We start from the raw sequence: 16445 nt of genomic DNA, 5'->3' as shown, positions 1-16445 counted from the left end.
TCGTTTTAATTTATTCGAAAAATCAGGATATCCGTAAGTCTCTGAATCAAAGCAACTATTAAAAATCAATATCCGTTACAAACAAAACAAATCACAAATACTAAAAGATTTAGAGGCATATATCTAATCCGCTCCGTCTTGTATATCTATGACTAAATATAGAATTTTTAATGAATAATCTTATACAATTATTATTTTAACATATAATTTTATATATATAATTAATTATAAAATATAATAAATTAAGAAAAAATAAAAATCTCTAACGAAAACTACAATTTTTCTAAAAATATTTGTTTTATAAAAAATTTATTAATTTTAAAAAATTCATAAAAACACATTGTTTCATTAATTTTTAGTTTATCTTCTATGTTATGCAAAAGTTATTTTAAGAAAAAAAACAAATTTGTAGATTTACTTGTATTGTATAAAGTAAATAAAATATCTATGAATATTTGTAAATATCTATAATTTTTTTGGATATCCGGAAAACCGAATATCTGTATTTTCACGAAACAAAACAAATTGGAAATCAGATCACCGTGATGTACGAAGCAAAAAAAATGGTAATATCCAATCTGTGCCCATTCCTAATTGTTATCACAAAGTATGAACAATATATAAGGTTGGTGATATACTTTTATGTAGCAGCCTTTTGAAATAAGAAAAGTAGGGCTGTGATATATAGAATTCTCTTTTTGAATGAATATTCATATTTGTTATCTCCTCAGTTTATTTGTCTTCATTCAATCTCCACTGTTTTTTTTAAACTTGATACTGTTACAAGAACTAAAATATAATTAGTGGGGTAAATTATCAGAAGCCAATTTAAATACTTATTAGCCTCAATATGCCACATTAGCTCTTTTAATTCTATCATCATTGACTGGATTAGAATATACTCCTTAATTTGATTTGGTTTGTTAACCTTAATTAAATGCTTACTTATCCGGATATTTAATTAAAAGCCAAATCTATATATATATATAGCTTAAAAGAATTCAATTCAATGCAACGTCCCTGACGCCTCAATTTCCTCGTTCCTTTTCCACACTATTGCTCTGCTTGCGATCATCGTTCTCTCCAGTAACATTTTCGCTGATCATCCTACGGTCTCTGTCGCTCGATCCTATCTTAGTCACCAGCAGGGATTGTACGACACCGAAGCGATTTAGTCGATGTTTGTACTTTTTCTTCGATATAATTGAAACGATCGTTGTGGAACAATGGGGGTGGTGGAAGAAGGAGGAGCAGGTGTGGTTGATAGGAAGATAACGATCGGAGTCTGCGTCATGGAAAAGAAGGTGAAGTGCAGCCCCGAGGTTTTCTTTCCTTATCGTTCTCGTATTTTAGATAAGATGATGATTTCGTTTTTGAAAACAAATCTGATATTCAGGTGAGTTTTTGCGTTGTTTTTGAATCCGTCTCCTCGTCTCAGAGAACGTTCGCTTGGACTTTTGCAGGTTTTCTCGGCTCCCATGGGTCAGATTATGGATAGACTGCAAGCGTTTGGCGAATTTGAGGTATGATTGATTTGTCGATTGGAGTGAGTATATATATGCCTTTGATTATAGAGTTAACCCCAAGTTTGTGATTCTATATGTTTTTTTATTTATTTAAATGTCTGCGGATTCTATGGTGTATTCTCCCTTTTAATTGTGATATGCGATCTCATGGTTACTTTTGTTACCACTTTTTTTTTTTAACTAGATCATACATTTTGGGGACAAGGTTATACTCGATGATCCAGTAGAAAGGTATGTGTATGATGACTAAACTCTATTCATAGCGTTTTTAACTATCTTGAATACCGTTTTTTTTTAATTAACGTGATGCATGGATTTGTAACACATTTCTTGATTAGTTTATCAGGGGAAAATGTAGTTTAAGATTAATTAAGTACAATTATGCTCTGGGACCACTAGTACTTACTTCGCCAGGAATTTTTCTGTTTCAGTTGGCCTATTTGTGACTGCTTGATTGCTTTTCACTCCTCTGGATATCCTCTTGAGAAAGTTCAAGCATATTCTTCTTTACGAAAGTGAGTTCAGTGCCTTTTTTCAACTTTTGTTGATATAGTTCAGTAAACTGCTTACTTTATACATTGAGATGGCCTTTTCAAACTTCTATGATTCAGGCCCTTTTTAGTGAATGAACTGGATCCGCAGTATCTTCTTCATGACCGCCGGAAAGTGTATGAGGTATTCATTTTCAGACTGCATTATTTTGTTCATGAAATAGAATACTTGCATGCTTTCTTCTTAATTAATAAAATCGTTCTATTTATGCGCACCTGTAGCATCTAGAGATGTATGGTATCCCTGTTCCTAGATATGCTTGTGTCAATAGAACAGAACCCAACCAAGACCTTGATTACTTCGTCGAGGAAGAAGACTTTATTGAGGTTAATGGTGAAGTATTCTGGAAGCCATTTGTGGAAAAGCCCGTCAATGGTGAGCTCCTCTTCTCGAATCTTTGATCTCTCTGAGCTCCTCTTCTCGAATCTTTGATCTCTCTGTATTGGTTGAGTGCTTGTTTTGCGGGTACTATAAGGTTTAACTAAATTGTTTTTATCTATCAGCTTTGATCCCAACTTTTCTTTATTTCTGAATTTCAGTTTTTATATTGTCTATTAATCATATACTTTTGTACTTGAAAAGGTGATGACCATAGCATAATGATATACTACCCTAGCTCAGCAGGTGGAGGCATGAAAGAATTGTTTCGTAAGGTACTGCATTTTTTTGTGCATAACTTGGCTTTCCGTGGACTGACTTTGATCCTTGTATTGTATATGTTTGTTGTTATAACCTTAGTTTGGTCATCCACTACTTGTCTTTCAGCGGAACTTGGCTATCTTTCTGATCCTAATTTTTTGTTTCAGGTTGGGAATCGCTCAAGTGAATTTCATCCTGAGGTCAGAAGAGTAAGGAGAGAAGGTTCTTACATATATGAGGAGTTTCTGCCTACTGGGGGAACTGATGTCAAGGTTCTGATTCTGATGCTTCTAGATAAGCTTATTATATTCTTGTCCATGTTTGAGGCAACAACATTTTTAGTACATTGCAATGGTTCACTCTGGGCTTTAACAAGTTTTGTGACTGACTGTTCATACTGAAATGCAGGTCTATACTGTGGGTCCTGAATACGCACATGCTGAAGCAAGAAAGTCACCTGTTGTTGATGGTGTAGTTATGAGAAATCCGGATGGGAAGGAAGTAAGTTTTCCAATCATTACCCAACCGTTCCACATATGAAACCTTACGTGGCTCTTCTCTCATGAAGAATGGAGCTTATGTTTCATGAAGGTATATAATGCTGATGTTCAAACTTTGATGAGGTACTGTAATTTAATTGAACAGGTGAGGTATCCAGTTTTGCTTACACCTGCTGAGAAGCAAATGGCGAGAGAAGTTTGCATTGCTTTTAGGCAATCGGTATGTTGTGATCCCAGTTATCTATCATAATGCTTAAATTTAAGATCATTGAGCTGAATTTTAAACTATCAATGAACTGATTAAAATGTTCTCTTTCTCTTTCATACTCTGTTCCACAAGAGAATCCTTTGTAACTGATTGCTTCCAGTGTAATCAGTTAGAAGGAATATTTACTTAATATGATTGAAAGATACTCTAACTAAGTAATTGGTTGTTATCTTCTGCTTCCAACTAAATGCTTGGTAGCCTGAAACAAAATATACTCTTACCAAAAGTCAAGGATACAGGCAAAATGGAAGATATTAATTTCTGATATCATGCATTAACTGAATCATTTTCATGTTTGCAGGTCTGTGGATTTGATCTGTTACGATCTGAGGGAAGTTCATACGTTTGTGACGTTAATGGATGGAGTTTTGTGAAGAACTCTTATAAGTGAGATACTAGTCTGGACTTATATTTCCCTTCTGACTATTCTTTCAACTATATCTTCACAGGGAAATCACAAATCATGATATATTATGCTGGCGCTGACCTAGCTTAATAAACTATGTTCATTGACTGTATTTTAATCAGAAATGTCACCATGGTTTTTTCACTGTAAGGTATTATGACGATGCTGCTTGTGTGCTACGGAATATGTTTTTTGATGCAAAGGCTCCTCATCTTTCTTCGACAATTCCTCCCATTCTGCCATGGAAAATCAATGAACCTGTCCAATCTAACGAAGGTCTAACTCGCCAAGGAAGTGGCGTCATCGGAACGTTTGGGCAGTCAGAGGAGCTTCGTTGTGTCATTGCTGTTGTCCGGCAGTATGTTTTAACATATGATCAACTGTCTTTTCTAAACTCCTCTATGTTCACCCAGGCTCTGAGTTATGTTTAACTTCCCTTGACAGTGGTGATAGAACCCCTAAGCAAAAAGTGAAACTAAAAGTTACAGAGGAAAAGCTGTTAAATCTGATGCTTAAGTACAATGGAGGAAAGCCAAGAGCTGAGGTGAGAGGCTCAGGATTTTCTATCTTCACATTCCTCCAGTGATATTATTATGATGTGCAATTTTATCCTTGCTTGCAGACAAAGCTTAAAACTGCAGTCCAATTGCAAGATCTATTGGATGCCACAAGAATGTTAATTCCTCGTTCAAGGTAGACCTCTGATAGTGATCTTGTGACTTGCATTACACTTCCGGTACTCAGCATTTTACTTGGCTGAGTGATACTCTCAGATACATAATTCCAGTGGATAGGTTGAAAGAATTGAAGGAGCTTACCTCATTTTTAGAACAATCCTGATGTTTCTGTGAAATATTCTCAAACTGCTTCCTTAGTTACATATTAGCAGTAACTAACTTTATGTATCTCTGTTTGATGTTTAGACCAGGTGAAAGTGATAGTGATGCAGAAGACCTTGAACATGCTGACAAGCTTCGGCAAGTTAAAGCTGTTCTTGAAGAGGTTGTGTGCCTTTTTTTCTGAGCTCTAGCTTTATGCTACATATTTACTCTCTCTTTTTCAAACTTCTTCTCATGTCATAAATGTTAAAACGCGCAGGGTGGACATTTCTCTGGTATTTACAGAAAAGTTCAACTAAAACCGCTGAAATGGGATAAAGTAACAAAAAGTGATGGTGACGGTGAAGAAGAACGTCCAGTGGAGGCTCTTATGATATTGAAATATGGGGGCGTTCTAACTCATGCTGGTCGACAACAGGTAACATTGTTATTTTGTATTTATAATATGACGTTAAATGCATTGCAAACTTCAGCGGCGATGGAGTGGTATTTTATGTTAGCATATAGATCATTACAGGGGGTTGACGTATAATGTTTGCTTGATTTGTTTCCATAGGCAGAAGAACTTGGTAGATATTTCCGAAACAATATGTATCCAGGTGACGCACTTGATCTTATATTCTGCTTTATTTCTGACTGTTTTAAAACTAAATGGGGTATGCTTGCAGGTGAAGGTACCGGTTTGCTCCGTCTCCATAGTACATACCGTCACGACCTTAAAATTTACAGTTCTGACGAGGGACGCGTTCAGGTACATTGTACCGACTTAGTATTGAGATATTACCTTCAGTCTTCTGTATATCCTTCATCGGTTCTTTTACCCCAGATCAAAGTATGAATGTAGTTGCACTGCTTGCAGATGTCTGCAGCTGCTTTTGCTAAAGGCCTACTTGACTTAGAAGGACAGCTGACCCCAATCCTGGTTTGCCGTTTCCTTTTGCGAGGTAGTATCGTGCTTAGCAATGTCACAATCATTAAATTTCTTATTTTGTTTCTCTAGGTTTCTCTAGTTAGCAAGGACTCTTCCATGTTGGATGGCCTGGATACTGCAAGCAGTGAAATGGAAGAGGCCAAGGTAGTCTCTTTCTCTTTATTGAAAACTTGAGTGAAGATATGAAACGAATGAAAGCTTGTTCTGTCACACGTCTGAAGCATCAACCAATAATACATAGTGATATGCGTAGCATTAGATCTCAAATGCACTTGCTCATGTTTTAAATTTATGGTTGAATTTAATCTGCGTTAAGTAGTTTGAATTTTATTTTCAAATATTCATTAAACAATCATGTCTAATTATAATAGCTTTGAATTCCTTTCCTATCTTTCCTGCAGGCTCAGTTGAATGAGATCATAACTGCCGGCACAAAGTTGGTACATGATTACGTCTCTTCTGAATCACCTTGGATGATCGATGGGGTTGGACTTCCTCCTCAAGCTAATGAGAGCCTACCTGAATTGGTACTCACATTTTTTTCTATACATATTTAAGTCTATTAGCATTTTGCAACCTGGATGGCTTTCTATCTGTTTTTTTTTTTAATTGTCATTATGCTACAGAGCATATTTACTGTTACAGATCATATTCTAAAGGCCATCAACAGTATCATTTGCTTTTTTTTTTAGCTGCATTTTTCTTCCATATTTAATATTTTCTAGCACAAAAGATATACTCAGTGCTACTTGTCTGTTTACTTTCTAAATAAATAGGTAAAATTAGCTAAAAAGGTGACTGAACAAGTGAGGCTACTAGCAAAAGATGAAGAAGAGAATCCCACTGAGCCTAGCGCTTATGATGTAGTCCCTCCCTATGATCAAGCAAAGGCCCTTGGGAAGTCAAACATTGACGTTGGCCGGATTGCTGCTGGATTACCTTGTGGTAGTGAAGGATTTCTTTTGATGTATGCTCGGTGGAGGAAACTCGAAAAGGAACTCTACAATGAAAGAAGAGAGTAAGTGTCAATGCTTGTCTAGTTTTCATCCTTACTTTCTTCATCAGTTGCTTTTCAATGGCACTGATAGTTTGAATCAAATGCAGCCGGTTCGACATAACGCAGATTCCTGATGTTTACGATTCATGCAAGTAAGCTTTCTATTTCAGCTAACTTGCTTTTTAATTGCTTTCATTCTGAATATCGTGCAACGTGTTGTCAATACCAGGTACGACCTGTTACATAATTCTCATCTCAACCTGAAAGGACTAGATGAACTCTTTAAAGTTGCTCAGGTATGAACTGAATACAAAAACTGATGTCTCTCTTTCATTTTCTGAAAACGTCAATGGTCTTTCTCAATGTAACATCCTAAAATTCTCCTGGACTATTGGTACATCTTTGTTGCAGTTACTAGCAGATGGTGTAATCCCAAATGAGTATGGGATCAATCCACAGCAAAAGCTTAAAATCGGTTCAAAGGTGGGTTCCTCAACTTGGCATTCTAACTCTCACAAAGGCATAGAATGTCTAGTTTTCCTCATCTCTCTAAGGATCCATGATTATTTTCAGATGGTCTCGTCCCTTAACATATGCTTTATTTTTTATTGTCTGCCTTTGAAATTAAGATTGCTCGTCGCTTGCTGGGCAAAATCTTGATTGACTTGAGGAACACTCGAGAAGAGGCCATGAGTGTTGCTGAACTGAAGAAAAGCCAAGACCAAGTCTCGGTGTCATTATGTTCGCCGAGAAAGGAGGATAGATGTAGTCAGCCGAAACTTTTCATTAAAAGCGATGAGCTAAGACGGCCTAACACAGGAGAGAACAAAGATGACGATGAAGATAAAGAAACCAAGTACCGACTAGATCCAAAGTAACTGAAAAGTCTCCTTTTCTTGTTTTAAATGACTAATAATTAATATCTTCTCTAATTTTCTTAATGTCATGGTGTTTCCTTTAGGTATGCAAATGTAATGACTCCTGAACGTCATGTGAGGACACGCCTTTACTTCACATCTGTGAGTTTCTTCTTCCATTTTTTCGGCCTCTTTCCTACAAATTCTTTATTAACTTCGACATGCTAGCCTTCGGCTGTATAAATGCATCCACATGACTTTCTGCTATGTAATGATACGACAGGAATCACATATACATTCACTGATGAACGTCCTAAGGTATTGTAACCTCGACGAGTCTCTTCAAGGAGAAGAAGGTCTCGTCTGCCAAAGCGCATTGGAACGCCTTTGTAAGACCAAAGAGCTTGATTACATGAGCTACATTGTCCTAAGACTGTTCGAGAACACTGAGGTTTTTCTCTCTCTCTCTCACTCTCTCTCTCTCATGCTTTCAAGTTGTCAATACTTATGACACTGAAACCTAATAACATGTTACCTGCAGGTATCTCTGGAAGATCCGAAACGATTCAGAATCGAACTTACATTTAGCCGTGGCGCAGATTTGTCTCCCTTAGAGGTATAAATGCAAAGTCCAAACTCTTCTTCATGGTTTTAATATTGTGTCTAGGCATTTGAAGTAACGACATAACCTTTTGTTGATCTATTAAAATAAAATGGTTTTGATATACAACAGAAGAATGACGAGGAAGCAGAATCTTTACTGAGGGAACACACACTTCCGATAATGGGACCAGAGAGGCTTCAAGAGGTTAGTTCGTGTTTGACACTTGAGACAATGGAGAAGATGATACGTCCATTTGCAATGCCGGCCGAGGATTTCCCTCCGGCATCAATTCCGGCAGGCTTCTCCGGTTACTTTTCGAAAAGCGCCGCGGTGCTCGAGCGTCTTGTGAAACTCTGGCCCTTCAACAAAAATTCCACCTCTAATGCAAAAAAGACAACAACGTAAAATAGACCATTGCGGTTTCATATCCTCAAATCTATTTCCTTGTTGGACCACAAATTGTGGGGTTATTTTTTTCATTCTTTCTAATTGGGTAAGAACTAAAAATGTTCATTCTTTCGTTATTCAGAAGAATCGTTATTTGTTTTGTTTTTTAAACAAATCTATACTAATGAAATTCTCAAGCTTTTAACTAAAAAAAAAAAAGATGATTTGATTTTAAATTGGATTCCATCACGTACTTCGAGAGAAAGAAGAAAGAAAGATTTGAATGGAATTTGATTCGTACCTTTTGTTTTCCCAAAGGAGAATAATAGTAATAAATAATAAAAGTGTTGATAATTGGGTTCCAACCAGACAAAAGGAGAAAAGACACAACACATATCAAGGAGGAAGGTTTGTAATTGTGACCAATGTTTGCATCAAAACAATGATGAATTAAGGAACGATAAACCGGTGATTAAAATAATGTCATTTAGTAAATTGAAACTGTTGGAACCACATGTGAAAAGGAAAAAATCTCACCTTTTTGTTTGCTTGGTCTCTGTCTCTATAGAGCTAGAGTCAGTCAGTCTACTCTTCTCTCTCTCTCTTTCTCTCCGCAGACATCAATTCTCCTTTTTTGACTCAAAATTCTTCTGCGAGTTGGGCTTTTGCTTTGATCCGTTCCCAGTGAATCTCACTGCTTTCATCTGAAAATCACTTCACTTCACTTTCTCTCTCTCTCTCTCTCTCTTTGGGTTTCTCTTGCAAGAACCGTATGTTGGTTTGATCAAGATAAATCATCTGAACATCACTCCCTTTTGTCTGTAGTGGTGAGATGGGTTTGGACGATACTGATGCTGTGAAAGCTAAAGTAAACTTGCAATTGAAGAAGCAATCTAACGAGAGTGAGAATCACAAAAAGAAGAAGAAAAACAATGGCGGTGGCGACGAAGAAGAAGAAGCAAGTGGGTGTTGGCTCAACTTAAGGTTTATGTTTGGTTGCGTACCTTCAAAACCAGATGTTGATGGTGCTTCTTCTTCCCCTTCTCTCTATGCCACTACCAGCCCCATCGGTATACATATATACATTCTCTGATTGTTTTAGTGCCTTTTGAATTGAAAAAAATTTGTTGTGGGTTTAGTTTCCATAAGTGTATATGTTTCTAATCTAAGGTTACTTGCTTGAGATCACTGAAAAGTTTACATCTTTACTCATTCATTTACTTTTTTTTTGCCTTGTGTTCTGGTAGTGGAAAGTAAACAGGCAAATGAGAAACCAAATGATCAACCAGTTTCCTCCACGACAACAACAACAACAACTAGCAACGCGGGAAGCTCTTCCTCAACCCCAATGATCAGCGAAGAACTTAAGGTTTATTCTAACCTCACCAAGTTCACTTTCAACGACCTTAAGCTAGCTACCAGAAACTTCAGACCCGAGAGTCTTCTCGGAGAAGGAGGTTTTGGTTGCGTCTTCAAAGGATGGATCCAAGAACACGGTACTGCTCCTGTTAAGCCCGGTACAGGTCTCACCGTAGCTGTCAAAACCTTGAATCCTGATGGACTTCAAGGTCACAAAGAATGGCTTGTAAGAAACAACAACCTCTTCTGTTTCTTTCCTTCCTTTATAATTCTTCCCGTTTAAACATGTGGTCTTTTGCAGGCTGAGATTAATTTCCTTGGGAACCTTCTTCATCCTAATCTAGTAAAGCTGGTTGGTTACTGCATAGAAGATGATCAAAGACTGCTTGTTTACGAGTTTATGCCTAGAGGAAGTTTAGAGAATCATCTTTTTAGAAGTATGTAAACCCCACAAGGCCACAGCCTCGTTTTTATAAGTTTTCAATGTTTTAAAATCCTTTTTCTTGCAAGGGTCGTTGCCACTTCCTTGGTGTATACGGATGAAGATTGCGGTAGGAGCTGCAAAAGGTCTCAGTTTCCTCCATGAAGAAGCTTTGAAGCCTGTCATCTACCGAGATTTCAAAACGTCAAACATTTTACTTGATTCAGTATGTATCTTTCTTTACTCTTGTCCATTAACATGATTAACACTTTTTGTCATGTTTTTATAAAATTCACACTTTTTTTTCAGGACTACAATGCAAAACTATCTGATTTTGGACTTGCCAAAGATGCTCCTGACGAAGGCAAAACACATGTTTCTACTCGTGTTATGGGTACTTATGGTTACGCTGCTCCAGAGTATGTTATGACCGGTGAGTGTCCCTCTTTAGTGCTAATCCCTCGGTTCTGAAATGTAAGATGTTTTAAGAAATTTTGATGTTACAATATAAAAGATGTTTTCAGTTTTAACTTTGTAAAAATCTGTGTAACCATTCATATTTATTTTATAATCTATTTTCTAATTGGTTGAATAGTTTTTAATTTTAAAATTTAATGATATTTTTAATGTAAAATGTAATTTTTTTTAATATAAAACATCTTCTATTTAGGAACACAGGGAGTTACATTTTGTATATTTTGAAATATTTGATGTTTGTTGATCAGTTTCTTTATTGAACTTTTGTTAAAGGTCACTTGACGTCAAAGAGCGATGTGTATAGTTTCGGTGTGGTTCTTCTCGAGATGCTAACTGGACGAAGGTCTATGGACAAGAACCGACCAAACGGTGAGCACAACTTAGTGGAATGGGCGAGACCGCATCTACTTGACAAAAGAAGGTTTTACAAGTTGCTTGATCCGAGGCTGGAAGGTCATTTCTCGATCAAAGGCGCACAAAAGGTGATTCAGCTCGCTGCACAGTGTCTTAGCCGTGACCCCAAGGTTAGGCCAAAGATGAGTGATGTTGTCGAAGCGCTCAAACCGCTTCCTCATCTTAAAGACATGGCAAGCTCTTCTTACTACTTCCAGACAATGCAAGCCGAGCGTTTGAAAAACGGGTTGGGTCGGTCTCAGGGGTTTGGATCAAGAAAAGGACAACCACAACCCGTGTTTAGGACACTGTCTAGTCCTCATGGATCTCAAGGAGGAAACGGATTTGGATCAAGAAAGGGGCAGCCACAACCTGTGTTTAGGACAATGTCAAGTCCTCATGGTGCGTCGCCTTACCGACCTCAGATTCCTTCTCCGAAGCCTAAAGGAGCAACTACATAGCTTCTCTTGCGTGTGGACATAGGGCACAACGAAGAAAGGCTTCAATGCTCAAAGCTTTATCGTTTGTTTAAGCGGCAAGAGATATATTTTTAACCAATGTTACTGTAAACTCTTTATTTAATCGATTAATGTAAAAACGTTGTAAGAACGGTGAAGCCAAATGGGTTGTCTATGGAAACTGTTATCTCAGTAGCTAGGCCTGGCATTTTTTTATCCGAAATAATTCTTTCGATTTAGTAGATGTTTTAAAAAATTGTTTTTAAAAAAAGAAATGATGTCCGAACAATATTAAACTCAAACCAAACTAATCAAATTTTAAATCAAAATAACCTAATTAACCTAAATTAACCAAAATTATCAAATTTATCCAAAGTTATAACAAAATTTAACTAAAATTTAACCGAAATCAAAACTTCCATAATAATTTTCAACAATCAAACTAGAAAATATCGAACCAAAATTTTATTTCGGATTAATTCGATAAAATTTACGTTTAACCAAACTAACAAACAGATTGTAGGCCTAAATAGCCATTTGAAAGGCCAAAAAAATCTCTAAAACACACTTGCTAAAATAATATGTTGGAATTAAATGTGAAGAATATTTCTCATAAGATTCAAATATATTTAACTAAAACCATGTGTGAGCACAAGGCCAGATTATAGCAAAACAAAGTAATGGACTGAAACAAGTCGAGACAATAATTAGAGATGGCAAATAGGTTGTTCAGTTCCATTCCGGACCGCAGAGGGATTGTATTCAGGCGGGTCACAGCGGATCAAGTCTGCGCGGGCGGCAGTCTCCGGAATGGCTGTCTAAATTTAGGGTTTTGAGTTAAGGGATAAATTTTTGGAGATATGATTTCAAAAGTAAAAAACAAAAAATAAATATTAAAATTTTTAAAATAAAAGAGACTATATTAGTCATTTTTTAGAACTAAGTTTGTGATAAAAACTTAAAAAAAAAACTATTTGAGAGAATTGCCCTCTTTAATAAATATATTTTATAAGTTAAATCTTTTTCAGTAAAAACAGCAGTACTAAAATTATAAATTGTTAAAAAAATAAAATTGTATACAAATTATTAATTTGCAAATTGAAAAAATAATTTTATTAAATTACTAATTTAAATACGTTCAAATTAGAAAATCAAATCAATTAAAAATTAAAAATGATCACTTTATACTTTTTAAAAATTAAATGAATTAAAATCAAATGTAATCAAATACTTTTTAAATAAAATATTATTGAAATACGATTTGGTGGTGTATTATTGGACACAAGAACGGTTGAACCAGGTTTAACAATAATGATACCAATTTTCATGAACATCTCTGTTTATATAATAATATTAATGTGATTCATGAACATCTCTGTTTATATATACCAAACAATAGTGTTACCAAGAACGGTTGAACTAGGTTTAACCATAGTGTTACAAAAAAAACAATAATGATACCAAACAATTTTCATGAACATCTCTGTTTATATAATAATACTAATGTGATTCATGAACATCTCTGTTTATATAATAATAACATACGTATATATACAGTGCTCAAGAGGTTAAACAAAAAGATTGCCAAAAAAAAGAGGTTAAACAAAAGTAACAAACTAAAGTTTTTGCATATACATCAAATTCCCAGAAAACCTTTGGTTGTTGTATTTTAATGGATTTGAAAATCTGAATTAAATCTAATGTTATTAGTTTTATGATTTTCAAATTTATATTAAAATCATGTGTTATTAGTTTAATGATTCATAAATTCTATATCAAATCAAGTGTTATTCAATCGTATGAATTTACTAATAAAATTAATTTTATAATAGATTTGTATAGATTTTTTTGAATTTTTTTGTTAAAAATACAAAGACTCAAATCTAAGGAAAACCTCCGAATTTGTAAAATACTATCCAAAAAAATTTAAAAATATGTATATTTTACTTGGATTTATAAATACTACGTGAATTTTTAAATCAATCAAAATACATAAACCAATAACATCTCCTAATGAAAAACCCCATGTCGAAGTATGAAAAAAGAAACTGGACGAAAATAATTTTACTTAAAGATTCCACCATTGTTTACACAATAGCAAAGAGGGGACCACAAAACAGATATTAAGTTTCACGTAGAAAAGAGAATGCGTTGGTTATGGTAGTACTATGTAACAAAAAAAAAAAAGTGATCAGCACATAAACCGAAAAAGAAAAAAAAACGAAATCAAACTTAGCTTGATAAGAACTGAAATAGAGAACCATCCTCAATGTTGATGAGATCATAACACATTAAACAATTATATTTTTTTGGTTCGGAGGAGAACTCCTCAAAGCTCTGTTTATAAGACATAGATCAGCTAGGATTTTGAGAATGAGAAGCAAGAGAGAAAGAATCTCTTTATAAGAAAATCTATAAACTGAAACGAAGAAACTTGAGCAGCAGCAGATTTAGTCTTCACCTTGTCTAGTTCAACTATGACATCTGACAAAGACAGTTCAACATTCTCGACCCGTTCCTCTAGTTGATGGATCCCAGACTCATGAGAAGAATGTGCTCCTTTTTTCCACTCCAAGGAAACCTCCTCAAGCTTTGAATTTAACCAGTCAAGTTTGAAGCCTGACTCCTTCAGCGCTGTCAAATCTCTTTGAGCATTGCTTAGTTCTGTCGCAGACAAGCTCTGTGGAGGCTTGCTCAGTGTCTCGACGAGGCCAAGGAGATACATGTACTTTGTTTGGACCCATTGGTTCTCAGGTTTGAAATCTACTACATAGTGTGGGTCCTGATAGAGAATATTGGCCACTGGGAAAACCTGCCAATGAGAACAAGCAATGAGAAAATAATTAGGAACTGGATTAAAAATCAGCCACTATCTTTTGTGGTGGTGATCAATGGGAGTCTCATTAAACTTACTTGAGAAGCAGAGATCTGGAAACCATCGAAATCTATTATATCATTCTCAGTTGATTTTCCTTGATGAACAACTTCAAGGACTTTGATGTAGACTTCAACGGTTAGTTTGTCCCTTTCCAGTAACCCTAGCTTGGTAAGAGGCAACGCCTTCTCGAAACCCCAGCTTGGGACCTCATCGCAGAACATACTGTATTTCCTTTGTTCTTAAGATAAAGACAAAAAAAATATATATATATATATATATATCAATTTTTCTTCTTCATTCAGATTCACACAAATTCGTGGAACATATATAATCAAGGTGAGTGATTACCTGATGATCTGAATAGAACTTGGCCGGATTGATTCAACAAAACGAAGCTAAAAATAGCTCTCCTTTTCCATCCAGGTCTCAATGGATTAGGATTCCCAACGCAAAGGAACAGAGACAAGTGATCAGAGCAACATGATCCCTTGGGATCCACCTCAGCATACCTAAGAAACAAAACAAAACAAAAAAACCTTTTTAGTTCTGAAAATCAAAATATCAAAAAGAAAACTAGATGTGATTTTTTTCGATTTACCATTCGCAGCCACCACTTGAGAAGTTATCAGAATATATCCAATTGTTCCTCTTGGAGATGTCATCTATCTCCCAACTCAATGCCTTCTCCATCTGTAAAAATATTGATCGATAAGGCTTGTTTTGATTTCTTGTATGTTTCCAATTCATGCATAATACTCCCATTATTTATATATATATATATATAGGAGGAGGGTAACAATATTTTACATCATATATTCATCATACTTCTTCCTTTTTTAATCAAACTTCTTCCTTTTTATAAGATATATCCCAAATTCATATATATATATATATATATTCAAATATTATTAATCAAACAAAAAGTTATTTCTAATTGTCTATAAAGATTTCTAACAAAATCAAGGGAGATTATTCATAAAAAAATAAATAATGTAAGCAAAAAACACGTGCTCGGAAAAAACATAAATGAGCTGGAATCTCTTGATTACTATATATAAAACTCTAACCACAAGTTTCAGTAGGAGCTGCAAAAGGTCTCAGTTTCTTCCATGAAGAGGCTTTGAAGCCTTGTCATCTATCGAGATTTCAAAACTTCAAACATTTTACTTGATTCAGTTTGTATCTTTCTTTACTCCTGTCCATCACCATGATAACACTTTTTCATATTTTTAGAAAATTCACATTTTTTTTTTCAGGACTACAATGCGAAACTATCTGATTTTGGACTTGCCAAAGATGCTCCTGGTGAAGGCAAACACACATGTTTCTACTCGTGTTATGGGTACATATGGTTACGCTGCTCCTGAGTATGCAATGACCGGTGAGTGTCCCTCGTTGGTGCTATCATTTTGAAATATTCAATGTTTTGTTGATCTGTTTCTTTATTGAACTTTTGTTAAAGACCAAAGATGAGTGATGTTGTTGAAGCGCTCAAACCGCTTCCGCATCTTAAAGACATGGCGAGCTCTTCTTACTACTTCCAGACAATGCAAGCCGAGCGTTTGAAAAACGGGTCGGGTCGGCAACCACAACCCGTGTTCGGACACTGTCTGGTCCTTATGGATCTCAGGGAGGAAACGGGTTTGGATCAAGAAAGGGTCAACCACAACCTGTGGTTCGGACACTGTCAAGTCCTCATCAGATTCCTTCTCCAAAACCTACAAGGAGCAACTACATAGCGGTCCCTTGCGTGGACAACAAACAAAAAGCCTAAATACTCGAGGCTTTTAATGTTTTTTTAACCGATGTTAAGGTAAACTCTCTTTTAATCGATGAATGTAAAAACGACGAAAACACGGTGAATCCAATTGTGATGTGCTATCTGATTCAACACTCCATTACTGAACTAATATTTCCTTTGACATATGGTAAATGTGACAAAGAGGAATTACA

At 35.6% G+C, this 16445-nt stretch overlaps 3 protein-coding genes across 6 annotated transcripts; 2 read left to right on the top strand and 1 right to left on the bottom strand.

Moving 5' to 3' along the window:
• The first annotated feature begins 422 nt into the window (after nucleotides 1-422).
• Nucleotides 423-8665, top strand: LOC103846446 (inositol hexakisphosphate and diphosphoinositol-pentakisphosphate kinase VIP2-like). 4 transcript variants are annotated; one of them, XM_009123370.3, is made up of 30 exons: nucleotides 435-1322; nucleotides 1464-1523; nucleotides 1711-1757; nucleotides 1958-2041; nucleotides 2138-2201; nucleotides 2300-2453; nucleotides 2661-2731; nucleotides 2885-2989; nucleotides 3126-3218; nucleotides 3363-3437; nucleotides 3787-3872; nucleotides 4043-4249; nucleotides 4336-4435; nucleotides 4514-4584; nucleotides 4815-4893; nucleotides 4990-5148; nucleotides 5287-5329; nucleotides 5399-5481; nucleotides 5590-5652; nucleotides 5731-5805; nucleotides 6063-6188; nucleotides 6438-6679; nucleotides 6766-6810; nucleotides 6888-6954; nucleotides 7070-7141; nucleotides 7288-7532; nucleotides 7620-7677; nucleotides 7799-7966; nucleotides 8057-8131; nucleotides 8249-8665. In XM_009123370.3, exons 1-30 carry the CDS (start codon nucleotides 1227-1229, stop codon nucleotides 8522-8524), a joined length of 3189 nt encoding a protein of 1062 aa, XP_009121618.2. In that variant the 5' UTR covers nucleotides 435-1226; the 3' UTR covers nucleotides 8525-8665. The 4 variants fall into 4 exon arrangements, with proteins under 4 accessions (XP_033137799.1, XP_033137800.1, XP_009121618.2 ...); XM_009123371.3 differs by having other exon boundaries at nucleotides 439-1304; XM_033281908.1 differs by having other exon boundaries at nucleotides 423-1322; nucleotides 2661-2989.
• A 424-nt stretch (nucleotides 8666-9089) lies between these two features.
• LOC103846445 (probable serine/threonine-protein kinase PIX7) lies at nucleotides 9090-11809 on the top strand. Its single transcript, XM_009123369.3, has 6 exons — nucleotides 9090-9576; nucleotides 9754-10091; nucleotides 10167-10302; nucleotides 10376-10512; nucleotides 10596-10719; nucleotides 11037-11809. The coding sequence occupies exons 1-6, from the start codon at nucleotides 9339-9341 to the stop codon at nucleotides 11615-11617; spliced, it is 1554 nt and encodes a 517-aa protein (XP_009121617.1). The 5' UTR covers nucleotides 9090-9338; the 3' UTR covers nucleotides 11618-11809.
• Nucleotides 11810-13827: 2018 nt separating this feature from the next.
• Nucleotides 13828-16392, bottom strand: LOC103846444 (MATH domain and coiled-coil domain-containing protein At2g42460). Its single transcript, XM_009123368.3, has 4 exons — nucleotides 15091-16392; nucleotides 14841-15001; nucleotides 14528-14730; nucleotides 13828-14426 (listed from the first exon to the last, which is right to left on the bottom strand). Exons 1-4 carry the CDS (start codon nucleotides 15252-15254, stop codon nucleotides 13974-13976), a joined length of 981 nt encoding a protein of 326 aa, XP_009121616.2. The 5' UTR covers nucleotides 15255-16392; the 3' UTR covers nucleotides 13828-13973.
• Nucleotides 16393-16445: the final 53 nt, after the last annotated feature.

This window comes from Brassica rapa, chromosome A10 (genome assembly GCF_000309985.2).
Source record: "Brassica rapa cultivar Chiifu-401-42 chromosome A10, CAAS_Brap_v3.01, whole genome shotgun sequence".
Lineage (NCBI taxonomy): Eukaryota > Viridiplantae > Streptophyta > Magnoliopsida > Brassicales > Brassicaceae > Brassica > Brassica rapa.
The sequence above is the reverse complement of the archived record's forward strand: the minus strand, read 5'-3'. Positions and strand labels throughout refer to the sequence as shown.

Bases quoted from the DNA above. Each gene is read 5' to 3' on its own strand.
- LOC103846446 (XM_033281908.1), top strand. From the start codon at position 1,227: ATGGGGGTGGTGGAAGAAGGAGGAGCAGGTGTGGTTGATAGGAAGATA. The intron at 3,873-4,042 runs GTGAGATACTAG...TTTCACTGTAAG, and splicing joins TTTGTGAAGAACTCTTATAA to GTATTATGACGATGCTGCTT. The intron at 5,653-5,730 runs GTTTGCCGTTTC...TTGTTTCTCTAG, and splicing joins GACAGCTGACCCCAATCCTG to GTTTCTCTAGTTAGCAAGGA.
- LOC103846445 (XM_009123369.3), top strand. From the start codon at position 9,339: ATGGGTTTGGACGATACTGATGCTGTGAAAGCTAAAGTAAACTTGCAA. The intron at 9,577-9,753 runs GTATACATATAT...GTGTTCTGGTAG, and splicing joins TGCCACTACCAGCCCCATCG to TGGAAAGTAAACAGGCAAAT. The intron at 10,720-11,036 runs GTGAGTGTCCCT...CTTTTGTTAAAG, and splicing joins TCCAGAGTATGTTATGACCG to GTCACTTGACGTCAAAGAGC.
- LOC103846444 (XM_009123368.3), bottom strand. From the start codon at position 15,254: ATGGGAGTATTATGCATGAATTGGAAACATACAAGAAATCAAAACAAG. The intron at 15,002-15,090 runs GTAAATCGAAAA...TTTGTTTCTTAG, and splicing joins TCAAGTGGTGGCTGCGAATG to GTATGCTGAGGTGGATCCCA. The intron at 14,427-14,527 runs GTAAGTTTAATG...TCTCATTGGCAG, and splicing joins TCCAGATCTCTGCTTCTCAA to GTTTTCCCAGTGGCCAATAT.